Source organism: Phaenicophaeus curvirostris, chromosome 7 (assembly GCF_032191515.1).
Source record: "Phaenicophaeus curvirostris isolate KB17595 chromosome 7, BPBGC_Pcur_1.0, whole genome shotgun sequence".
NCBI lineage: Eukaryota > Metazoa > Chordata > Aves > Cuculiformes > Cuculidae > Phaenicophaeus > Phaenicophaeus curvirostris.
This window is the reverse complement of record NC_091398.1, coordinates 21306245-21332707: the sequence shown is the minus strand read 5'-3', so window position 1 is coordinate 21332707 and position 26463 is coordinate 21306245. Positions and strand designations below refer to the sequence as shown.

General features: G+C 37.7%; 1 protein-coding gene across 3 annotated transcripts in view; it reads right to left on the bottom strand.

The window, feature by feature from the left end:
- The window catches only part of LRP2 (LDL receptor related protein 2), a 125835-nt gene that overhangs the window by 4288 nt on the left and 95084 nt on the right, over positions 1 to 26463 (bottom strand). Inside the window, exons 54-74 of one of the 3 annotated variants that reach the window (XM_069861157.1) lie at positions 26135 to 26312; positions 25042 to 25238; positions 23190 to 23435; positions 22142 to 22270; positions 21332 to 21451; positions 20629 to 20745; positions 20242 to 20358; positions 18719 to 18856; positions 17868 to 17990; positions 16839 to 16967; positions 14791 to 14922; positions 13704 to 13835; positions 11427 to 11570; positions 10467 to 10632; positions 7354 to 7482; positions 6366 to 6586; positions 5762 to 5938; positions 4932 to 5051; positions 2553 to 2643; positions 1918 to 1985; positions 1636 to 1756 (exon numbers count right to left, since the gene is read on the bottom strand). In XM_069861157.1, the coding sequence (XP_069717258.1) occupies positions 1636 to 1756; positions 1918 to 1985; positions 2553 to 2643; positions 4932 to 5051; positions 5762 to 5938; positions 6366 to 6586; positions 7354 to 7482; positions 10467 to 10632; positions 11427 to 11570; positions 13704 to 13835; positions 14791 to 14922; positions 16839 to 16967; positions 17868 to 17990; positions 18719 to 18856; positions 20242 to 20358; positions 20629 to 20745; positions 21332 to 21451; positions 22142 to 22270; positions 23190 to 23435; positions 25042 to 25238; positions 26135 to 26312 (2995 nt within the window). The remainder of the gene's footprint in view (positions 1 to 1635; positions 1757 to 1917; positions 1986 to 2552; positions 2644 to 4931; positions 5052 to 5761; positions 5939 to 6365; positions 6587 to 7353; positions 7483 to 10466; positions 10633 to 11426; positions 11571 to 13703; positions 13836 to 14790; positions 14923 to 16838; positions 16968 to 17867; positions 17991 to 18718; positions 18857 to 20241; positions 20359 to 20628; positions 20746 to 21331; positions 21452 to 22141; positions 22271 to 23189; positions 23436 to 25041; positions 25239 to 26134; positions 26313 to 26463) is intronic. The other 2 variants (XM_069861158.1, XM_069861159.1) reach the window with 2 other exon arrangements.

The window sequence follows — 26463 nt, the reverse complement described above, 5'->3', positions numbered from 1 at the left end:
CAAGAACACTTTCAGGCTCAAAATAATAGAAGCAGTGAAAGATAGCAGTAAGCAGCCAAATAGAGGACCTTCAGCACAGAACTCTGAGCATGCAACTCCCCGAAAACATGCAGCTACTAATCCAGTGAAGAGTTAACCTTTGAGTTCTTTTTATCAAATTTTCCTGAGTTGAAGGAAGACAAAAGCATTGAAATAATCTATTTGGGTGTCCTCATTGGAGCTGGCTCGTGCTAAAACTCTTGCCTACACTGGTGCATCATGCACACGCTTTAGCAGGTGGCCCCCCAGATGACAGCTGATTTCATTAAAAAAAAAACCAAACCCAAAACATAAATCTTAGCTATGATTCTTGTACGTGGACAAGTCCCATGTTAAGGGTAACAGATAAGCTGTAGCTTGAGTTAACTCTGCAATAAAGATATGAGTTAACAGTTTAAAGAGGGTTGAGCAATGTCAGCACTGAGGCATATACTAAGGCAGAAATGAAGACTGTGAATCAAGCCTCACAGACAAAAAACTGACATGTACATCTCACATGACCTCATAACTTATATAAGTATTGTTGAACAGTAAAGTTTGAGCTAGTGCATTAAAATTTCTACTTGTCCCGTATCTGATGATGCAGAAAATTTCTATTCAAGAAAGCAAGAATCAGGAAATTCCAGTGAGCCACTTGGAGATTTCTTACAAACTCTTTGTCCTGCACAAAGGATTGTTCTGCACAAAAATTTTGCCCCAACGTAACTACATCAAGTCATAAATAAATTTAATTAGTTCAGTGCAATCCTCCAGTGAGGAAGTAGTTATAGCTACATCCACCATACTTATTACAATAATTTAATAACACTGATTTAAGAGCTATTACTGTGAAACTGGCATTAAGACTATAAAGATGCAGCTTTATTCCTTTAAAAACACATCATTTACTTAAGGCTAAAAACCTTTGAAGCATCATATTCTGACTTTTTTTAATTAATAAGAATAAATAATAATAATTTATTAATTAATTAAAAATCATTACAAACATTTTTCTTTATCTTCCCTTGATTTAAAACATCAAATATTTTACTTCACGTATTTATTTCACATTATTATATTTCACAAAGCTGGTTTTCACTGGACAGTATGACTGTCAGGAGAGCAGGAACCTCCAAAAAGCCTGTATTTCTCATGCACTGAAAACAGATGTAAGTTCACTGCACAGGCCCCATATTATATTTAAACAGCTGAATACAGTTTTGCAGATGAGCTCAGCCTTTCAGTATAAAAAAAGATCTCGTTGCCAGGATCATCTTCAGAGAAAGCTTTATAAAAAATTAAAATATAATTAACTATGGTCATTTTTTGTCTTTTTGAACTGAATAACGAGCTCCAGATCCGGTAAACAGTCTGCTATATTGTTCACTATTTAAAAGTTAATTTAGAATGTAGAAGAATTTTACAATAGTCTTTGTCATAAAATAATGATATCTATGATATTGCTTGGAATCAAAAATCCCCTAGAATTGCTGCAACACTGCACTTGCCATATTCCAACAGAATGGGCACACAAACTGGATCTTTCAGAAGTATTTAGGAAGAAATGCACATTTTCAGCACACAGACATTCCAGCTACGAAAGCCTTCAAAACATACCTTGGTAGTTTGGGAAGCGCTGGTAAGAGGGAGCCTGTTCGTCTGTAGTTAAAAAAGCCGCCAACCGCTAACACTCCAATTATTATGATTAATATGATTGTCAGCAACACTGCTACTGCTGCTATCAAAGACAGAAGAATAAGCAAACATTCAAGCAAGCATAGTTCAGTGTTTTAGAAAGAGCCCAGAGAATTGTAAGTTTGACTCTGAACAGGTATTTTAGTGAGGTATTATACTTTCTTTAGTTCAAAATACCAAGTGCAATATATACTTGAAGCTTACTTGTTCCAGGAGGCACTCCCTTTGACAATCCTATTTCACAATAATTCCCAGTGTAGCCATAAGAACACCTGTAAATGTAAGAAGTATCACTGGCTTTTATTAAATCTAAGCTCTCATCTTTATTATTATATTCAGTAATGTCATAAATTTTAACTCTGTGCTCAGTAATTACGTGTTTCACTGACTATAAATATAGTTATCTGCTACCTTCGTTTAATTAAAACTGCAAATAAAAAGTGCTGAGTCAGAACAGAAAACTAGTCACTGAAGTCAAAAGATTTGCTTTCAGCAGAGCATCAGTGGCACCTACTGGCTGTTCCAAGCTACGTTTACTGAGCATTACTTCATTGTTACTTTTTTGTATAGTCTTTTACTAGAATCTTCAGAGGTTTGCCTTTGGTTTTTGCAGTGGTTTTGTTTGGTTGGTTGTTTTTTCCAAACTGATGCACTTATATTCCTTATTTGCTGATATTTTCATGCATATATGCGTTCTTCTGTAATTGTTACAAACACACCAATGCAGATATATGACATCATCTGAAGCATCTCCAACACATGTCAAGTAGCTCAATTGTTTAATGAGACTAAATCAGCTCAGTCTGACCCAGTATGACCCTAAGAACCTACTGACTTACTTGCATTTCGGAAGACCACTTTCATCTATATAGCATGTTCCTCCATACATGCATCTGCATGCTGGTGGCATTGTGGGAGGGGATTCAATAGCTGCAAAATTGAAAAGCCACATCTGTACTCAAGACATCTTCAACAAGATAGTACCATAGAGCATTTTATTCATCTCTACAAAATTTGCATATGGCTACTTTTCAGAAGCTTTGCTTTTAACAGCACATTTGTTGCTCTTATATTTATTTTTCTGCCAAATAAGCTTATTTTATTGGAAGTAAAACCAGTTCTTGGAAAGTAACAGCTTAGTAAAAGTAGGCTTAGACAACTCAAAAGCTGTCTGTCCCATCACTTTATTTTGCCCGTGTAATGCAGACCGCCCCCCGCTTCAAACACTTCCATTCAAAAAACAGCAATACTTTATCTCCTTTGCTCAGATTTTTCCATCCAACCAGCTGGGAGTTGCACAGAGAGGGCCAAATTGTGATGCATTTACTTATGAAGAAAAGCGGTGGATGGAAACGTGCATACAGGAGAGTCCTGACAGTGAGAGAGAGAGAAACTCAGAGTCCTCAGAGTTTCCTGCCAGTACAGAGCACAGGCTCGGCACCACCTAGTGCAGCAGCTTGTTGTTCATCACGCTAGTGTCTCAGCTGCACTCTGGGAGCCCTGAGGTGCCCGGGTGGCAGTGCTGCCCGAGCTGGCCCAAACACAGAGCTACAAAGGTTCCGGTGTTATTCTAATGCTAAGGCAAGTGGAAAAAAAGTGACATTTCTTGAATGATTTTAGCTCTAAGGAGAGGCATTGTAGCAGAGCATACTTCCTCGGAAGCTCTGCTGATAAAAGTTTATGTAAAAGGTATTGTGGTCTAACTTATCAGTGCAAGACAGACTGTCACAGTCTGTCTTGCACTGATAAGTTAGACCACAATACTTTTACCATAAAATTTTATCAGCCAGAGGTAGAGGAAGTCTGTTGCTACAATGTTCCTTAGAGGTAAAACTCCCTTCAAGTAAATATATAGCATGTTGCTCCATACGTGCATCTGCATGCTGGTGGCGTTGTGGGAGGGGATTCAATAGGGGATACAAAAAGACATGCAAACATCTTACAGGCTTTGTTTCTCAGTAGCTGCAATATGGGTAAAGGACCAAATAAACCAAATCTATACACAAAAAGCTGTTTGGTCAGTATGTCAATCACAGTTCACTGGCTAAAAAATTTGCTTAAAGATAAATAATGAAGTTCGAAAATGAAGACAGTACTGTGTATCTTATTTGCTGTCTCCTCCTTTTCCTCCAAATAAGGTCAAGCACAGTTTTCTTAGTTTCTGGACATTTTACATAACCAAATTTCAGCAAAGAACAAGAAATGCAGTGTCCTCAGAGCAATCAACAGCAAATAGAAAACGCAATCAAAAATGTAACTGATCCCTAATTTAAACATGTATTGCATGCTTTCATTCACTATTACATCATATTATTAGCTCCTCTTTCTACAGCTCACATCATGTGGCAATAGTAAAAAGCATTAACAATTATTACAAAAATTATTTTAGAGGTAAGGCAGTGTAAAAAAAAATAAGACATTTTCTCTTTTTAATGCAAAAAAGAAGAAAATTCAGAGAAGATTAACCATAGAAAAGATGCCAGACATAATGTTATAAAGTGTAATTTATCAGAGATATGTTGCAAGGACAAGTACAAGGACATGTGGCTACCACCCACATCAACGTAAGCTAAGAATGCAGACTCTCAGCTAACAGAAATCCTGCAGTGGTATGCTCTTTCTTCTCAGGAAACGCTGAGTAATTCTATTCCATCTGCAGTCCTGGAAGCACTGTGGGGGCTCTGCTCCAATGCAACAGCCAAACACTGAATTTAGTGCTTAGAAGGCTTTCCAGCATACAATAATTATCTAGAAGTGATCTCTGTTCACACTGTGAGTTTGTTAGCTTTGTTTCAAGTTTCTATTGTATTCTATTATACTCATCCAACCATATATTGTACAGAATTGTAAACATAATTGTAAGCCATAATTTGTCAGAAATACTCTAGTTCTGAAATCGATGCATTTGAAAAAAAAAATAAAATATTTGGGAATCTCAAAACAAAATCAAAATCTGTGACCAATTTTGCAGCTGGGTCTGGACTGGTTGGAGTGATATATCCGTATCCAGCTTATAAATGACATGCAAAGAGATCAAAGGAAATGCACAAGATGACTACAAATCAGTGATGAGGGAGAATAAAAGCCAGATGTCCTGACTTACCAACATCTATTATATCAGCTATCTATTTCCTCCATATTTCTAATTCAGTAGTGCATTTGCATTCCTAAAGAAAAGAATCCTTTGCTTTCATTTCCAGTTTGACAAATTATTGTACCTGCATCACACTCTGTGCTACTGCCTTCTATGAATTGAGTCCCCTGAGGACAAGTGCAGGTGTACCCTCCTGGTCTCAGCAAGCAGAGGTGGCTGCAGACATCTTTACAAGGATTAGGCACTGGAAACAAAACAAAGTGATGAAGACAGCTGAAGAAGCGATGCAGCATATTACTGAGGCAAGACAGGGCAATTCCCTAGTCAGCAGAGTATCTCAGTATGACACACCAAAAACTTAAACAAGTCTAGATCCATTTTCTTAAAACAACTTATGTCTAACTACCATATTTATATCAAAATCTTCTCTCTCGCTTTTCTTACATTCTTAAGGGAAAGACTACAGCTGTTAGGAGTCAGCATAGCACCAAGAAGAAATTGAGCATCTCCAAACAATGCGGAGCTTTCAAAGATGGCTATGCAGGATGTTTCTACGGTCATCCTCCCCTGTGATTACTATGGATGTGTTATAGCTGAAATATTCCCTTTGAAGACAGTATTAAATAGCCAGCACTTTGTATGTTACCAAGATAAATTGATACTGTGGCTGCCACTTTTATGACAACTCCATGACAAAGGGGAAGAAGAGAAAGGACAGGGTCATAACTTAGAACCAAGAGACTCTGAAGAGCAGCTTGTGGTATTACGCTGTTGATTTCACTTTAGTATGCAGGAAATACTTGCCAGACTCTATTCCATTTTTATGTTTTCGGAAGTGAATATTGTCCCATAACAATAAATGCATAATCAGAAGATTACTGAGCGTTTTGAAGACATAAATACCAACTTTGATCCCGTAGCAAGGAAAGGCTCACCAGCAAGCTCATTACCTACCTGACTGGTTGTATCTATGCTGGTGATATATGCGCACTTGAGTAAGCCAAGGATTTACAGTCAGCACTTTCACTTTTTCTCCACTTCCAAATTTATCTTTCTTCCAGACTTCTCCTCGCTCTTTAGCTATCCAATATAAATGACCTTCAAAGACATCAAGGCTGTATGGACTGCCTGCTTCTCAAAGGAATGAAATAATAGACTGTCAGCAAGCAAATCTCTAGCAGAAGTGGTAAAACTGCTGTTCTTCAGCTTAAGTACATCATCTAATCCTTCAATTTTAACACATTTTTAGCTATACACGTGTACCTGATCACTTCATGCCATTGTACCCACAGACTGCTTAATAATATACATAGAAAAGCAAGAATCCAATTCTGCACACTGTCTCCCACTTGGGTCATGTAAATTACCCTGGGAGAATCTTGTTACCAGGCACCATGAGCTCAGAACCTAGTGCACCATTTATCCCTGTATAAAGAAGAAATCACTACCAAGTCTTACTCTTTGAAAAGCATCAGGATCTAGCCTCACTTGTGAGGCTGAAGTGCTCGTTAGCATACATCTGGGTTACTATTATATTAATTGTATTACAAGCTCTTACCTCCATGTAATACTACAGTTCTGTCTGTCCCATCAGGTCTCATGGATTCAATAATATTTTCTTTAGAATCACTCCAATAGATCCTATCATTGTTCAAATAATCAATAGAAAGACCTGTTGGCCAGCCAAGGTCTTCAGAGACCAGAGTTTGTCTTTGTTGTCCATCCATCCAGGCACATTCAATCTTTGGCTGCCTTCCCCAGTCAGTCCAATACATGAGCCTGAAAGGACAGAATCAGAATTTAATATAGTTCAGAATTTGGTCACCAGGACTATCCTTTGGAGTTTCATGGAAAAGGTCAGCTGTGGAACATTAAGCTGTTCAGCAACCTACATTCTGCAGATGTGATCAGGAAAGTCACTGAACAAACCTGTTCGAAGTACAGAAAAAAAATACCGAAAGAAGAATGTTTGCATCTTGTGTACTGATTTGGAGAGAGAGGGGTTTAAATGACAATTTCTCATTTTCAGTGGAAGAAAATTGACTGTGGACACTGAACATTCACCAGTCATAATAAAGCTGCAGAGCTCAGGTGACCTCAGGGAGCTACTTTACTCCAGCTGAGAGAAGCATGTATCGTGCTACCTGGTGATCAATCACATAATACAAGATACAGCAAGCATAGCTGTTGAATGTTCCAGTGCATTTACATTGCTTCTCACTGTGAAGAATGCTGTCTCTACTGCTTGGAGCTGGTAAAGAGACATTCCATCATTTCCCTGTTTCAGTAGTAACAGTGAAATTTGGTGGGCACACAATACTGTAGAAAGGACATTTTTATTTGACCTACCCAGTTGGGCCATCAATACAAGCACCAATACGAAATCTAATCCTAAAATACTTTCCCAGCTACACAAATTTCCTAATGTTAGTAAAGAGAGACTCCAGAAAGCATTCCCTCAGACTTTCCTGTAAAGTTTACCTTTGCTGGGTTTTTTGCTATTGAATAACAGTGAAAATAATTCTGGGAAGTTCTGTAGTACTTACCCACGTTTTGGATTGACAGCAATAGCTGCTGGTTGATCCAACAGAGAAAAGATAAGCCATTTTCTGTACCGTCCATCTAATTTTGCCACCTCTATGCGATTAGTCCCTGCATCAGTCCAGTAAAGATGTCTGAATTACATAAAACACAAAACATTCCACAAGTAAATAGTTTATAGTTGGGGGAGGAATAAAAATAATAATAATAATAATAATGAAAAAAAAAGAGGAAGAGGAAGAGGAAGAGGAAGAGGAAGAGGAAGAGGAAGAGGAAGAGGAAGAGGAAGAGGAAGAGGAAGAGGAAGAGGAAGAGGAAGAGGAAGAGGAAGAGGAAGAGGAAGAGGAAGAGGAAGAGGAAGAGGAAGAGGAGTCTTCCAGAATTAAAGCTAGATCAAACCCAAACAAAATTAATATCATGAATCTGCATTGATTACATCCGAACTTTTTCAGACTGGAACATGCAGCCCCTAAATATAGGTGAGTTTAGCAAACGTGATCTATCAGCTTCCTAGTTTTCTCCTCTGAAAAAGTTTCTGCAGCTGCCTCTGTTCCCTGTCAAACAATCTCCATTAAAGAGCTACTGAGAACTTTCAATGATACTTTTAAACACCAGAGGTGGCTAATCATTAAAGTTCAGTTTTCCAGGAGACAATAAGGTTCATTACAAATAAAATTTTATTTACCATGTAATTTATAGAGCAACTCTGATGGTATCCAGCTTGTTAGTCCACAGCTTCTCTCTAGACTTTTGTTCTGACAGAGATGTTAATGAATACTTTGTTACCACATCAGAAGCAAAAGCTTTTGGTTCTTACAAACAAGCCACTTAGCCTGCTTTTCTTTGAATTTTGCTTATCATCATCATAGCTTTTTTTTTCATGTTAGACAGTAAACACATTATTATGCACTCACTAATCACACAGTGCCTTCTGATGGAATAAATTAACTCATAATTGGCTTGGGAATGTAAGAAAATCCCTATTTTGCATATGGGTAGAAGGACTAAGTGTCTCAAACCACGTGTATCAGTTTTTATATAATATGCAGACACTTAAATATATATTTTTTTAAATGTGTTTTAATGTTGTGCTGGAATCAGTGTAACACTAGATTTGAAGAGCTGAAGATGTTGGTGATCCTTTATCCTTGCTTTCATGACCACATAATTTGTGAACAGAAATATAGATACTCCCTTCTGCCCTCACAGACATTTGGTTTTGCCAACGGCCTGCAGTTCACAAAGCAAACAGCAAAATAACCTGAAGACTGAAGGCTGGATTAGACCCTACTAAATCTATCTCGTAGTTAAGAACCGCTGGAAGGAAAGATACAATTTTCCACTTTTATTTCCATCGTGACTAGTACAATTTTTCAGGCTAGTGAATTACTTAAGCCAGACAGTCTGGCTTTCTGCTGCTCTAGAAATCAGGGTGACATACTGCATGAACAACTCCATAAGTATTTCATAGGACACAACACCTAACATAGCACACATTACTCTAGATAATGGAACCTACATATTAGGCTGCAAACTGTCATAAATCTTTTCCCAGTCTTTGCCTACTCATACAGTAGCTTTTTGAACCATTGGAGGGGGAGAAAAAAAAAATCTCTCTTGTCACAAACACAATGCAGAGTTAGGTGCTACTTAGCTGCAATACAGATCTTAAGCACCTTACAATCATATTTTGATTTAGGACATAAAAGGCAAAGCATACATCCACTTAGTTGATAACCACATGACAGAGGGGAAGCAGATAGCTAAGTTTCTTCTTTTATTTTTCAGCTTTCCAGGAACATCATGCTTTACTATGATCTTCTTCTTCACCCTACTGACTTCATTACCAGGACCATAAAAGTTGCCAACAGTGTTCAGAACATTGACTTATCTCTATAAGCTCTGTCCACTGAGCTTCAAACATGACCCTGGCTACATTTCATAGTGTCTATCTACAAACATGAGGATCCTCTCAAAATTACACGAAATGAACTACAGTTATGCGTGTCCACTACATCCTTTAACACTTATATTGCAAATAAGAAATGACTCCATCAAAATCAGAGTCAAACTCCCAAAAGACATGCCCAGCTTTCTTCCAGCTCTTTTCCAATGGAGGCAAAATACGCAGTGATCTCATGATTTCTAGAATTAAGTTAAAAAAATTGCATGGCTTAGCCTAAAAATATCCGCAGTCAAGAACAGGGAGAAAAAATTCTACAACACAATTACAAGAATGTAACCTTTTCCTAAGAAAGCACGTGTATTCATACTTCGAGCTGCTGCTTCTTCAGGGTTATCTCATAAAGCACAAGGCTGGTAAGAAAGGAGCAAAGATAAAAGGCAAACCCCATTGAAGACTAGGGGAGGGAGGTGCTCCTTCCAACAGTACAGTTTATCTGATTTCCTGGAGAAGAATCCATCTGACATAAAAGTCAGTGTATTATCACTTTACTAACACACAACGATCTGCCAGTTGTGGAGGAATGCAAATTGCCTCAAAGCATACATGACCACAGGAAGTTTGGGCTGGAAGAAACCTTTAAGGTCATCTAGTCCAAGATTGTAAGCAGGGACATCTTCAATTCGAATAGGTTGATCAGAGCTCCATTCAGCCTGATCTTGAATATTTCCAGGGACGAGGCATCTACCACCTCCCTGCATAGCCTGTCCAGTGTTTCACCACCCTCATTGCAAAAAAATGCTTCCTTATATTTAGCCTAAATCTACCTTCCTTTAGTTTTAAAACATTATCCCATATCCTATCACAAAAGGCCTTGCTAAAAAGTTTGTCCCCACCTTTCTTATAAACCTCCTTTAAGTACTAAAAGGCTTCAATAGTTGTCCCCAGAGACTCCTCTTCTCCAGGCTGAAAGCCCAAACTCTCTCACAGGAAAGATGATGCATGCCTCTAATCATTTTTGTGACCCTGATGATGCAGTCAGCAATATGCATTTGACCTTTTAACCTGCTCTTTGAGCAAACAGAGCTTACTATATTTTTCTGAACTACCTTGAGACTAGATACCTTGCGAGACAAAAAGTGGATTTTGCACTGTCTGAACAGACCCTTGACACATTCAATGTACACCATTTTTATAGCTTCTCAGTGTGCTTACCTTCCAACCCAGTCAACAGCTATACCATCAGGGTTAACTATGTATTTGAGATTCAAGTCAACTTCCTTTGTAGGATTGTTCCTACTGCTGTCAAATGTGGGCAGATAAGCACGTTTGATGGCCCCAAACTCAGAACCTTGTCCCAGAATGCTGAAGTACACAATACCTTCAAAAAAGATTAGAAAGATCATTTTTAAAGTCTAGTTGTTCCATTTTTTTTGAAAATAATCTTTCTGAGGCTGCTATGTGAAGATACCAGATCCATTCCTTCAAGAATAATATGGAATGAGCTGTTCAGTTAAATTACATTGTTTTTAGTGAGTAAATTTTTATGTCATTCATCACAGGTAAGACATACATCTAAAAGTCATCTTGGTCTAGGTCATCAAGAAATATGTATTACATTTCTCAAGATCAGAGGGTCTTAGTTTTGAAGCCTTTGCACGTGATTTTGAGAGTAACTTATTCTTGTGACCCTAAGGAGCAAGCATGGCCCAGGACAGAGGCCACATAAAAAATGCAAAAGCAGAAAAGCTGATAAAGAGGCAAAGATATAAGCTAATATAGGGATCTATTTGCCATTCCTGCTTAGTAGAAGGATTAATTCTTGCAAGACTTGAGCGAGGTCTGGGGACTGACAGAGGCAGAAAAACAGGAAGGAGTTCATTTATATCAATCCTCTACTACTGCATAATCCTGAAGAGCCACAATTCCACTGCTAAACTCACACCAAAAGAAAACGAAAAACCGAGTAAAACTTAGCTAAACTAAATTCAAGCATTAAAAGGAACCTCACCAATGCTGAAGAGTGAGTAGAGGGGAGGGCCACATTCAACCAAGACCTAGATAGTTAATCTAATTTGATATTGATTTCCAGCGTAAATTAAAACCTATGCTGCAGAAATGTATCTTTTTAAACTAAACACAGCATGGTTGAGTATTGATTCTACACATACTCACTCAGGCCTATCCCTTCAGGGTCCCAATCATAATCCAGAGCTTGGATGCGTTCCTGGTTATCAATATAGTCAGAGTACTGTTCTGATGAGATATTGTATCTTCGAATTCGCACATTATCTGGCAGCAGTAACAATGGAGGATTACCTGGGAAACAACCATGAATTTCACTTTCATATATTTCTCATTTTAAAAGAAACAGGTGAAAGTCATGCCTAGTCAAAACTAAACTGAGGTTTTCACAAGTTTGTTTGAATAACAAGCAGAAGGAACACAGAGTCACTTCTAAAGCTTCACAGCTATTCAAGCCTCCTGGCTTTGCAAAATTTATTAAAAACTGTGGAAATGCTTACCACTGAGGATAGTATTCACCTTTTCACCATCAATTTTGTGCAGTAGTAATCATTAAGAGATAATTCCTTAAAAATTCTTAAAAATTATAGTGTTGGCGTATCACCATCTCACATGCCCAAAACAAAACGCTAGTACACACAATACAGTCAGTTTCCTTCCTCAAAGTACGTGGAGCAATTCTGAAAGCATGAATAAATTGCCAGTACCTTGAGCCACAATCTCCCTGAGTTCTTCTACCTGAAAGTCTTTAAATACTAATGTCTCCACATTCAGAGGAATGCTCTCCTATCCAGCTACAGCTTTATTTGGTGTTAGTCTCAATAGTCTAATAACTTGACTAGAAGGAATATCAGTTCCACCTGGCTCATTTTGCTGGTGAGAAAATTTAATTGTTCAGGTCTTTTGCTAAGGACAATGTCTAGTTGGGAGTCATGGAGTTAAATTCTAGGCCTTCTTCTACAGAAGTTCTCTTGTATTAATCTCATCTTCAGAGAGCCAATGAAAGATGACAAGGCATTCACCTGGGTGAGGAAAATCTCATGTGCTAGTGCCTTTTCCAACTAATAATCCACAATTTCTGATTAAATGTTCCTTTGAATCCAATCCCTTTCCCTCTAAGTCACACCCAACTATGGGGAAAAAGACAAGTGACTCTACTCTCTAATGAATGTACAATTCAGTGTAGGACTTCACAGCACTTCCAATATATATTCTACGAAAAAGGGGACCTAATAATCTCTGTGTGTTCTGAAAATGCCTATTGATCTGTCCTGTGGCAGACACAGGAAAGGAAGCCTTCATTTATGAGTGCCGTGAGCTTATACTACAAAGAGTGGTTGAGTTCTAGGTGTACGTAGAACTTTTGGTACAACAAATTTCATTCTGTTATCAGCTACGATCATGTCATCTTCTGTCACTTAGCCTTGAAAACTCTGGATGTCTAGATGCTTCCTGAATAAAGCCTATGAAGAAAGGTTTCAAAGAACTAGATTTCTGACACAGCCACATAAAAAGGCACCTAGGCAGAAACTCAGGTGAAAATGCCCTTTTGTACTTCCAGTCTCATGCTCAACAGTAAATATTTACTGAATTAGGCCCCTAGACTGGACACCTGGAGACCTGTGTTTCTTGTATTATTTCTCATGATAAAAATAATTTCTAAGTTTCAAAACCTCCATCACCATGCCCTTTTGGTTACAGGCATTCTGTTCTGAAGATTTTACAATCTGAAAAGGCACACCATATTTTTTCCATCTTAAAGCTGTTAAAGTGTAAGTACTTTTCTAAATACAATATTGTTTCCATCTTTTATATAATACTGCCACATTGTCACTTTTCTCTATTTTCTTCAACTCTCTAATATTACTATTCTATTACTATTACTTTCTGAATCAACTCTTTACCTATTCAATGAATGTCAGACACTGTAGCCACTGCACTGAGGTATGACAAAAAGCTAATGATTGATGTTAAACATTGGCCAAAGTGCTTCTGTTTGTGTGCATCAGTCCATGAACAATGAATGGCATTTTGTCATCAAACTGCCTATCATTTCTACCAGTATAATGTAGTTTTCTTCTGATGCATTATTTTGTTGAGAAAACCTAAACTTCAGGAATAGGCAACAATAATTTCCTTCAAATGACAACCACAGGATAAGCAGCTTTTTGTTTGCAGAGAATTTCAGGAGAAAGGATGGCAGGCATCCAAATCAAGATATTCTTTTTAATGTTTACAATTGGAAGCAGAGATGAGCACTTCTATTCCCAATTATGGAATGAGTGGAGTATACAGATAACGTGTTATAGAATAAACTTTGGTTTTCATTATACTTTTCCTAAAAAAAGAGAGGATTTTATTAATTAAGTTGCTACACTCCACTTGCTCTTTACAGGTAGCAATCAATCTTCCTAACAGTTAACATACCATCAGCTGCACATTGTCTCCCCTGTTGATCACCCACAGACCTGAAGCCATCTGCACAGAAACATTCATAGCTTCCTTTGGAATTCTTGCAGTCCTGGGTGCACGTTCCAAAGATCTCACACTCGTTGATGTCTAGACGTAAGGAGAGAAAGGACAGATAGCTAGAGCTCAATCTCTTTCTTAACATGCCGGTCATCTCTGCTCCATGGAGTGGTACATTTGACCCTTCCACACACACTCTAAAAGATCAGTAACCAAATAACTGATCTTTAAAACATCAGCAACTGCTAGATAACAGAACTCATTACTCATATATTGTTTAACGTGGCTTAATTACTAATAACTACACTGCTCATGCTTGTCAGACTGCTTTTCAGAGAGGTATACTTGATCATGTATTTTTGTGTTAAATCACCAAGGAAAGACAAAAGATGAGGCATGATTACACTGAGACGCAAGAACAAAGCCATCTTGAAATGCTGATGCAAAGATCCCTAGTCCTCAAAACCAGTATCAGCAAGAAGAAAAGGAAGGGGTGGCTTTGGTTCAACAGAAGTTCAATAAAAAAAAAAAATCAATAAAACTACACAAATTGTCCACAAGAGCTGGGAGCAACAAATAGGAGCATTCTCATCAAAACATACTGAAATCGTAACTGTGAAGGTATGATATTGCATGAATACAAACAATGGCCTTTGGGTAGACCCCTCACCATATTTTATCTGCATATAACCATGACAAAATTATGGGACAACAGACCTTCACTGCAGGCCTATTCTGTACCAGAACAGAGCCTTCAGCACATTTTCTTTCAATAAAGAAAAAAACACCCAGCAAATTTCTGTCCCTCAGATTGCAAAGATATGACAAAACCTACATACAGTAAAGCAAAAACATACGCCTACAGCTACCAAAAGCTTAAACCGAGTCAGAACTGTGGAGCTAGTTCTTTGTTCAATGGCCTGCATGTTAGAAAACATGATTCAGCAGCAAAACTTCTTAGGGAACATCTGCTAAACGTATAAAAATGGGTAGTCAGGTCACTGAACACTTATCAGGGAGATGATGTTTAGAAGATTGAAAATACCATCACAGGAGTTCCGGTTATTTTCACTGGCCTTGTACCCTGGCCTACATGAACAGATAAAGCCTCCTTCATGCAGGTTGGTACAGTTATGTTCACAGATATTTTCTGCGCAAGTTCGTTCTGTTCCAGGATCTGGGGAAAAAAAAGTAAATTACCCAATTATAACCAAAAAATAAAGTGATGAGGGGGAATGGGGTATCATAATTTTGATCTTTATTATCATTGAAAATGGTTGTCAAATAAGCAACATTAGTTTTCTTTCCTTTTCAAAACTCAATTAATGCAAATATCTTTTCTCTAAGGCGCACCTAATTAGAAGAGGGAGGTAGACACTGGCCAAGATGCTGTCAACTAAGTTGTTTAACCTCTAGAAGTGAACAGGGTCAGGATAAGAGCCATAACCATCCAAGCTAACTTTCCTTAAGGGAAATGGCATGTTACATTGCCACAAATCTGCAGCAAGCGCAGAAACTGTTTTAGTGACTTTATTCTTAACTCCTACATTTGTGAACCTGCCTCTTTCTTACCCAATTCTTTCTCACCAGCTAAACAACAAATTCGCAATTGCTATCATGCGTAACAGAGGCCCTGTATTATTTGTATCTGCAAATTAGAAAGAAGATGATAGCTTCTTCATGCCGTACCTAATCTAAAACCTACTGAAGTCAATACAGTTTATTGCACAAAAAGCACTGCTCTTTAAAATGTGCCTATAATGCAAAAGGCAAGTCAGAAATAACATACTCTGTAACAGATAATAAAAATTATATTCTTCTCAAAGTACATTCTATTGATTTTGACATAGTCTACATATACACAAAGTACATTCAAACTCAAATCTGCTATACAAGTAGAAAAGATAAATCATGCATGCTTATTGACAGAGCATGAGAAAAAGGTACAGATGTATGGCAAAGACATTACATTAAGCTGATTATCTCCTTTATATACATATATCCCAGTGCTGATTAAATTAAGTTTAAACAGCTCAATTGCATATACATGTAGAAGCACAAATTCATTATACACACCCACAAAAATATTCTATTTTCTCTCTATCAGAGGTATTCGAGGTTGAGAAGGCTACAAATGTTACCATCAGATCTGCATTCATATCAGCCCCCAAACGGTAGAACAATGACTGTGAGAAGGTGTCTATGTTGCACTGTTTCATACCCTTTTTATATTTTTGTATTTTCATAAAGTCATTACATTAGGTTATATTACCTAAAGACCACTGGGATAGTATGTGAAACAGAGAAACCAGCTGCTTCAAAATGGACTGCACTATAGGCTTCTGAGTTATTTGCATTTTGCAAGCATGCTGGATTGTAAATTGGAGGTGCACCATTTGGCACATTTTCACTTCTAACCATCAAAGTCTGACAAATTGAAATTGCAAGTACATGCCCATATTACCACTCCACAGCTGTCTATATATCGATATAAAAAGGCAGGAATTATTTTTTTCCAGATTCCACAAGAGCATTCTCTCATGCCTCAATGTTCAAGTCAAAGCTTTTGCATCTAAATGGATGCTAGTAAATTTAAAACATATAGTTAATAAAAGTCATGCAGACAATCTGAAAGGACCCTCAGCCCAGCTGTTCTTATAGAATTCTATGATCATGTCTGTAAACAGGACAACAGAAGTACCTCAATATACTTTCATTTTCAACAGGGCTAGAGTAACCTATACCAGTTCAGAGTCTGCCATGAATAATTTCATAGGTTGGCCTTTTGCAATTATGATTTAAACATCAGATATTCTTGCCTTCTTAATGCAACCCATTTCAAAACAAGAACAAGCTTTTTTTGTGATACATAAATACTCTAAGCCTACAATGGACTGTTCAGAGCACTGAATTTCATAAGGTTTTCCCCAAAAGAAGGAAAACAGAAGATAACTGGATAATCCTAGCACAGACTAATTACAAGCCAATACTTCTTAATATGCTGTACAAGAAGAAATATGCCTTGCTATCATTTTGAGAAGTTTTTAATACAACAGCATTGGAATTTTGTGTTCTATTGCTATTATCACTTACTGCAGCCCATTTCATCAAAATGGTCTCCACAGTCATCATAATTGTCACAGACATAATGTAGAGGAATGCAATTTCCATTACTGCACTTGAATTCTTCAGTTGTACATGGTCTTGGGGTTGGTTCTCTACCTACAGTAGAGAAGAGAAACACTTTCAGCTATACAGTACCAACAGAGAGCACTATCCCACATTGCTAATGAGGACGCTGATGCCATCTAGTGAAATAATGACTATAGACTTTGGAATTCTGTAGTAAAGCTGAAACTATAACCAGGGCTTCCTGTCTTCTAGTCATATCTCCATGAACCAAAAGAAGCCCCACCATTTTATCAAGACAGAGGGTAAATTCTTTTTGTTAACAGCTGAATGAACTTTCTTTTTAGTAGCGCAAATCTGTTCATATCCTTTAAGGATATACTTCAGACATCTACTGCAGACTTCAAGACATTATTGAGATATTAGTAAACTGTTAAGAATATTGTACAATAAAGTCAGCAAATAGTATCATTAAGCCACAAAAAATCTGGCTAAATAATACAAAAATCAACATAGTCCATGAGAACTACATAAGCAAAAACCTACTGAATATTAACAGAGCTTCTGCAGGATTTAGGCCTAAATATCAACACTGTTGCTATGTGCATAACAGTGTGACAAATTCAGAAGTACCCTATTCACATTTTAAAATTCCCAGCTATCCATCCCATCCTTATTGAATGATATAGTCAACTTTCTTCCGCATTTTAAGTGGAGTTCATAAGAAGTCAACACAATTTAGCTGCTTCTCATAATGAAATATAATATGACTTTGAAAACCATGCTCTGTACTTTTCAGACAAATGTTTGCTGATTTTTAGTACCTGTATGGAATGCTGTGAATACGTAGTACCAATAAGCATAGTTCAAGTTATCTCATACTGAGCTCTAGTTTTTATAATTTACGTTTAATTTTGACATTTCCTTTGGTATTATCTAACATTAAGCACATCAGAATTACTTAATTTGCTGCTCAACTTTGTGTAAACCTACAGTGTTCTGCTTTTTCATCACTTCCATCTCCACAGTCATCCTCCTGGTTGCACAGCTCATGACTATATATACAGCGATTATTTTCACATCGGAAACGGAACGGAGATTCACAAGCAATATCCACTGAAATCATAGAGATCAAGTCAGTCACACTTTGATACTTCATGCCATTGAGTCATAAATTATCCTAATCACTTTTCTCTGGTGACATTTACATGTTTCCTATATTTTAAAATGTATGGAGGCATTCAGACCCAAAAGAATATTTTCTCCAGTTTGGTGATTGTATGTCAGGTCATTGCACATTTTTTTGTCAGAAGACAACACATCGTTTTTGGCCAAAGACATACCCCTATGAGTGCATATAACAGTAAACTGACTGAAAATTCAACATATCCATTCAGTAGCTGCATAGGGCATAACTGACAAAAATTGTTGAATTAGCAGCACCTCCAACACCACATTTTTCGAGCTAAAGTCAGTACTAGCTGACTCTAATAGCTTTAAAAGCTCAGCACCTTTGGGAATATACGTTATCTGAATTACATTTTTAATTGCAAACTGATGCTCTTATTTCAGATGGCCAACCTAAAAATATGAAATACTGTCCTTATTTCTTTGATTGTTTCTTTCTACTGTTATAACCACACATAAAACATCTGCAAAGCAGTGAGAAAAACTGTAGGAGGATGAAGTAAACTTGCACACAAAGCAAAATTTTCAGCACTCATCCTGTGAGAATCTCCAGTGGAAAGAAAATATTTAAGATTTATTTTCTAATTGTTTTCTCTATTGTAATTACAGATTTTAGTATACATATTGTACACTTTGATGTAATTTTTCTCTCTTACAGCAAAGGTGAAGCTCTTCATCAGAGTTATCTCCACAGTCATTATCACCATCACATTTCCAATGTGGCTGGATACAGACGTGGTTTTTACATTCAAACAGCATGGGTGGACAGTATGTACCATTAGGATACCGTGTTGCTGAAGAAAAGAAAGTTATGACATTTTCATATATAATGAAAATTTAGGTTCTCCTGCAAAATATTCAGCCCAACTCTATAATGTTTTTTCAATACCCTTCTCTCCATAGTAGGAGATATAATGCAAGGCAATGCAAAGATCTATAGCAACGACAGACTGCAAGAACCAAGGATTTCTTGGTAGCTATAACATAGTTAATTCAGATTTGAATGAATAGTGAAACAGTGCAAGTTGCTTCGAGAAGCTCCTGAAAAATAAACATTGTGCATTTACCAAATGCTACTTGAATTGTTATTGACAAGTCTAGTTCAGTAATAAAGGTAAATAATGCCACTGGCACCAACAATGTATGACTGAAAAAGTACCTAAGATATCTAATTCCAAAAGGGCTTATGATGGTATAGCATAAAAAACCCAAACCCACCCAGATTCTGTAAAAGCTGTGGAAAAAAACTGAAGTAGAACAAAGAGAACCCAAAAATATATGACTCTTCCTACCTACATGAATAAGTCATACCCTTGCCCTTTCAACAGCTCCTCATACACTTTTTCCTCCCTTTAGGAAAAGCCAAATGTAGTGAAACTCAGGTTCTGATAGATCAATCGTTGCCATGTACATTACAGGATGCAGTTTCCATCAGGAAAATAAAGGTCCTACTGTGTAGATGTCCCTTCTTAAAACATAGGTGTTAAAATGAAGTACACAGGAAGATGTACAGAACTGCCCTGATACCATCACAAAGAGAAAGCAATACTTCCAACTACTGAAGCCCCAAATCATTTGAACATGTAAGTCAGAACCAACACTTCAATATCACATAAAAAATCCACATCAGACAGCACAGGTAGAGCACAGAGGTGGCATTTTCAGTCCTACTGGGAATGATACTTTCTTGGCAAACAGCTAGAGTTGGAGCTCCATACAAGCTACATTGAACAGACATATTTTTACAGTAGATGAATATACAGAAGGAAGACAGAAGAGTACTTTAGGAGACTATTATATACAACTTTGAGCGTCACAAAAAAACAATCCCTTTACAGAACCTGTTAGAATATGGTACAACTGAAACATTGGATCTTGCAGTGCCATGGGTTACTCAACAATTTTAATTCAATCACATATAACTTCTGCAGGACCTTGTAAACACATTAATTCACTAGCATTAGGAATGTGTTTACAACCAATGCAAGAGATGGCAACCCATCATTACATTAAAAAGCTGGTTTAAAATACTGTACTATTTCTGAATTTTTACTAATGTCACTGAGTGCTGCAGGTAAACCTGTACTTCTAAGGATTCGCCTCACTTGAAGAGAGAAAAAAGTACAAATCTTTCTGGAAGGGAGCTCAATGAGCACCAACTGCAAAGCTTGAAACTCACGACAAGTTGCTTCATCAGAGAAATCAAGGCAGTCTGCATTTCCATCACATCTGAAGCGCTCTGCAACACAGTGTCCACTATTGCACTGGAAATAACCTGGATGGCAGGTCCTCAGCTCTGAAAAAATTCAGAATATCTGTTGGAATGTCTTCTTGTTCAAACCTACATGAAGTTTTTATTTTTTGAGAACACCATCCTAAAAAAGGCTGCAGAATCCAAGACCATTATAACTGTGGTAACCTCTACTTTGGGTGGAATGACTAAAGTGATCTGGTCAACATTACTCCATTAAACATGCTTCCCATAAAAGATCATTTTGCAGAATAATTTATCACATCAGAAACAAAAGCATGAATATGTAAGAGATACCATCCAGAATATACGCACCACAGTCACGTTCATCTGAATTGTCTTCACAGTCATCATCGTGATCACAGATCCACCGGGAAGGAATGCAGCGCAAATTGTCACAACGGTATTCGCTTTCTGTGCATTCACGAGGACCTTCATTTAAAATGAATGCACAGATATGAAAAATTCTCCAGATGTAGATTTAAACATCCACACCTGTCTCATTAAACCAGACACAAGTAATATGGGTGGGTAATGTGATATAATCCTTAGAACTAGATGATGTTAAAACAGCATTCTCCCAATACTGTGATTAACACAATTAATTGTGTTAAACATTCTATGTCCCTCTTGACATAGAAAAAAAGAATTCATTATGGATTTTGTTTCATAACAGAATACAGAAATATTTTTATTTCACATGAGAAAAAACAAAATCTACCCTCATTGTTTAAGGAACTAGATTATACTACATTTGCACACAGCCGAATTCAAATGTCACTTCTTAGCAGAAAACAGGAATTGGTGTTATTGTGATGGCTGGATTTATCAGTATTTTTATGTATTCAAAATGCCTCCTTGTGACATCATCATGGTATATTTCAGCAAAGGAAAGAGAGGCTACACAGTAAAAGCAATGGAATAGTTGCAGTTGAGAGCTGTATATCTCATTCTCATAAGTAGAAGGCTAGTTAAGTTAAAAGCTGGGCTATACTATAACAGCCAAAAAAGAACTCACTGCAGTTGTGCTCATCAGAGTTATCTCCACAGTCATTATCTCCATCACACTTCCAGCGCAGTGGGATGCATCGATGGTTGTCACAACGGAAATCTCCAAAAGGACTGCAAGTCATCTCCTCTGCAGGGTAAACAGTTTGCCAATGAAACAACACACATTAGCACAGCCTTTGGATAAGATGGAGCACATAGAAGTTGAAGTAGATAGAGCTGTTTGTACCACTAACCAGGACAAGTAATAGAGAGACAGATGAAATAACTATATAGAACTGAGATTGAAATATAGAGAGATAAACTTCGTACTTTCAAGTGAAGGCATCTTGGCTTCATAGTGTGTTAACACTTTCAGGTCTTTTCTGAAATACCGATCCAATGCCCTCTAAGCTTTCTGTATAAGCATATGAGACGTTTCAACACAAATGTGAGGGTCTGGGAAAGCATCATCATATGTCCCATACTGACAGTTTCACTAGCACAGGAGGTAAGATAAGTAAATGTAGAAAGCTGACAGTTTTAATTGTCTAGAATAGCTTAGCTCAAGTAGAAGTATTTCCTGTTTCATCTCTTGACACATCAGGCAAAATAATACAATTCTGATCTTCAGAGCTCAATCAAGTGAGCTGCACAATGAATTGCTGCTCACAGAATTTTTCCTGAAGACAATTAACTACCAGGCTATCTAATTGACATCAAACAAGATATGCCCGGGTACATTATTACTGGAAGCTTTCAGAAAATCAAGGTATTTGTAAATTGAAGAAATAGTTCAGGTACAAAGTTATGTTGAAACAACCTCCTTCTCCAAACATACCACAGCCTTGTTCGTCACTGTTGTCTCTGCAGTCATCATTCCCATTGCACACTGCCCACAGTGGGATGCAACGGTAGTTGCTTCTGCAGCTGAATTGCGTGTGATTGTCACACCGATAGTCAGGGCCCACTGAAAGAGATAGTTGTCAAACTTAGTTGTTTTACTTAGCCATTAAACTGCCCTTGCTATTCAGCCTTTCAAAATCCATTGTCATTTATAGTCAATTATTGCTACCAAAAAGCTATCTGCTACCTTCAGTGCTGTAAAAGAGAAAGCATTAAATGTATCTGATTTCACTGTCTTTTCCAGTCAATGCTGCTTGTATTCTGCATACGCTACAAACCCATGACAAGTTCAAACCGCATTCAGTGTGGTTTTCCCTACAGTATTTAGAGCTGGTAATCATGGTAATAGAAGCCCCAAACCTGAAAGACAGAAGAGGCAGCTTCTCCTTAGATGGCAAAGCCTGGTCGCAAGGTCTTCCAGATTCTCAGTGACTGAGACACATGCTGGAGCACATTAAACACAGGCTAGATTGTGGTATGCGCTTGTTCCCCTTTTAAGTGTTAGTTTCCAAATTACATGCCTATCATCTTAAGAAACTTAAGCTTAAAGAAATGAAACTTTACTTTGCTTTTGTAAAATGCATTACATATGCAATGCTCCAAAGTGAAAAAAGCTAAAAACTGGTGAACTGGCATTCACTGCTGCCACATAGGCAATTGATCAGCATATATTCTTCTTACAAAGTGTGGTTAGGGGCCAAGCACATGATGCTGCTACGATCAAGCAAGTCAGATTAAGATGATGTCAGTTCTTGATAATTTGACCAGCATAAATAAGATTTCTCCCCTTCAAGAACAAAAAAACCTAGAAAATTATCACAAAGCCTTTATGTTTTCTAACAATCTTTACTAGATGATTGCAATTGGCTTGCAGAAAATATTGCTTTCCAATAAATTGACAACCTCAGGAAAATTAAGAACTGCAGTTTGCTCTACTTTTGGAGCACTATAATGTAGGCAGCTTACTACAGCTGTGTGCTTACTGCATTCGTGAAACGGTTCGTCAGAGTTATCACCACAATCATCATCCACATCACACTTCCAGGACTGTGGGATGCAGCGACCATTGTCACATTTAAATTGGCCTGGGGGACAGGTTCTGCTGGCACAGTGAGTACTATCTTCATCCGAGTTGTCACCACAGTCATCCTCTCTATCACATTGCCAGGCTTCTGGGATGCACCGTTTATTGGCACATTGCCACTGATGTGTTTCACACTGGTGATTAGCTGAAAGAATACAAACCGGCTGTTAGGATGCTACAGCTTACAAGAACAGTCAGCTCCTGTCATGTAAATTGAGTAGTTACCATGTCTACACTGAAAGTTAAAACGAAAGCCAGTAAAAATATAAAGCATTACATTTACTTGCCCAATAAAGGTATAGACTTCTTGTTGCACATGGCACATTTCCCACAGGCATCTTCAGACAAGTTCACTAAGGCTCTACATTTTTCTAGGAGGAAGACAGATTCCATCTTCTCCTAAAGCAGCGGGGAGCAAACCCAGTATTCAAATATGATTGAGGCAGGGGCTCCCAGTCACTTCACAGAGGAGCTAAATGAGATTGTGGCTCTGGCCATGCTACCCACTTAGATGTACACTGCCTGATGAGCCTGTTGTTCTGACTATGAATGAAGAGGTCAGAAAACTTAGCAGAAGACTATGCTATTAACAGCTCCACTATAAAGCCTATAAATGCACAGCCTCTATTTCCAAGGGGCAAAGCACTGGAAGCTGATGGCAGCAGTGCTGGCAAACTGGGGGAGCTCTAAAGGTTTGTGAAAATAAGAGTCAACGTTGACCTCTGCTTCCAGACTTTATATGTCTAACGACACCATCCTACTACTTTTTCACATATACTGCCAAACCATTGAAGAGCAAACTATATTATAATTTCCATACATTTTCTAGACTAAAGAATTCTATTCTCATGCATGAGACCACATGCAGAAATAATTATATAGACCTAAACTGACTTTTATTGTACCCAGAATGTTAAAACTAGTGACAAAATATGCAACTGCCACATTTGTACTTATTTAATACTCCCCTGTGCCACACTTAAGAGCTCAGCTATTTAAAACTAAAGTAAAACTGACATTTTATTTAATTCTGTCATTGCTAGAAACACTTTACAATGGAAGGCAACGAAACTATCAATTATACAACCACACTGCTTTCCTCCTTCACCTGTTATTACCTAAGCTTGCAACTGCCAGAACTACATTACTTACAAAAAGAGAACTAAGGATGGGCTTTTTAAAATTAGACATAAGTATGTTAAATAATACAGGTTTGTAAGGAAGTAACATTATTCCACAGGTATCATAAGGTTACGTCACTAAAAAGCTGCCATCACAAATAGCTGTCCAAAACAAACCTTCCCACATACACTAGATTTCCTGCAATGCAGAGGGAAATAATTCTGTCCCTTCACGCAAAGTTCTAGAACACAGGGAAAAATTAGCCTACCTGGTAGACTGACGTGGGCTTTAGGAAGCCTTAGATTCCTCGTTCTCAGCATGGTTTTGCTTTGAAAAAAATTAAGCAAGTCCTGCTTCTAGTATTTTTTGCCTCAGGCTGTAATTTACACCACTGCAAATCTGTCTCAAAGTTATATAAAATGTCTACATTTTTATATTGTACCATTTTTCTCTCATTTATTCTGCTTTTGCACTGGCATAAACTACTCTACCTGGTGCAAGACTAGAAAAGATCACATCTATCTACCTCACCTTTTCATCTGTTAAAAAGGAAGAATTATTCTGAAATTTATAAATAGTTTACACAATTTGTACTTGCAAAACACTTAAATTTATTAGCTGTTACATACCACAAAGTACAGGATCTTCATCTGATCTGTCATGGCAATCTGGTTCGGTATTGCACAAGAAATGCGGACTCGTGCAGTTCCCATCATTGCACTGGAACTGACCAACAGGACAGTATCGATGTGGACAGGTAGGGGGCTCATCAGAGCCATCTCGACAGTCCCTCTGTCCATCACATTTCCACCAGATAGGAATACACCTATAGAGAGAAAACAATGGTTTCTTTGTTGAGGTTATGTCTCTACAGATACACAACCATCCTTTTACAGCACAAAAAAACGGTCTTCTCAGTGTTAATTCTTGAAACTTCCAAGACACCTTGAATTTCATGTCTTCTGTTTCATATGTCAAATGCCAATAAAATACGCCAAAATACTGTCACCAGAAACAGATGATAGTGGTGGGACTCTAGAAGGAAGTTCATAGCAAATAAATAAGCACTTAATTTTTATGTATTTTCATGGTAAACAACTCTCATGCCAAATCAATCTTCAACTGTATTTTTAATGAGGTAATATTTTAATTCACTTGAATTTAGCACAAGAATTTCACTAGGTACTACCATTGTAACACTGCTTCAAAAGGCCATCCAATAAGAACACCTGCCTCAAAGGCTCCAGAGTGATACCATATCAGCACAGTAGCTCTTATGTCACCATTCCTCTCCCTCCGCTGCTGTTGTTCTAGAAAAAAGGTCGTAAACATGCCCCCACATCAGGAAAATAGCTTTCCTTAGCCACTCACAAGCAGCATATACTTAGCAGAAACAGATACATTGTAAAGGATATACAAAAAATCAGAAAAGGTTCCAGTTTGTGAATTCAACTGGAAATGGTTTGTGGAGGTACATGTTTCTAACATCCCCAGCTTTGCTACATTAGCAATACCACACAACAGGGAGAAAAGTAGTATATTAGTTAAACAATGAGTTTCAAAGAACTTTTCCAAAACAGAAGCCTCTCTGGTCCTGACTTTGTCATTGCAAGCACTCCACAAACTCATAGTGAGAGCAGGAGAAATCCCTAATTTCATGTACTTTTGAAGAGACTAAACTGTAAAATACATCTTTAAAAAGGTGGTGAGCAGTGGACTTACCTCTCGGTGTCCGCACAGAGAAACTGGGTGCTAGAGCACATTGGAAGGCAGTGGGCTGTATTGCCAAACTGTACTACCATGAAGTTATCGGGACATTCACAGGAATAACCCTGACCACCAGCTTTTATTAGACAAAGATGGGAACAACCACCATTGTTGGTGCCACAAGGATTATTAACTGGTAAAAGAGAAGAATAGATATTATCATACGTTGCAAATACCAGGACAAGAAGGTCTCTATCTACAACCGACTGCTCTAATACTATACTGAAAGCGGAAATTTATTAAGTAGCAAAACAAAACCTAGATAAGTAGGCACTTAGTGAGAG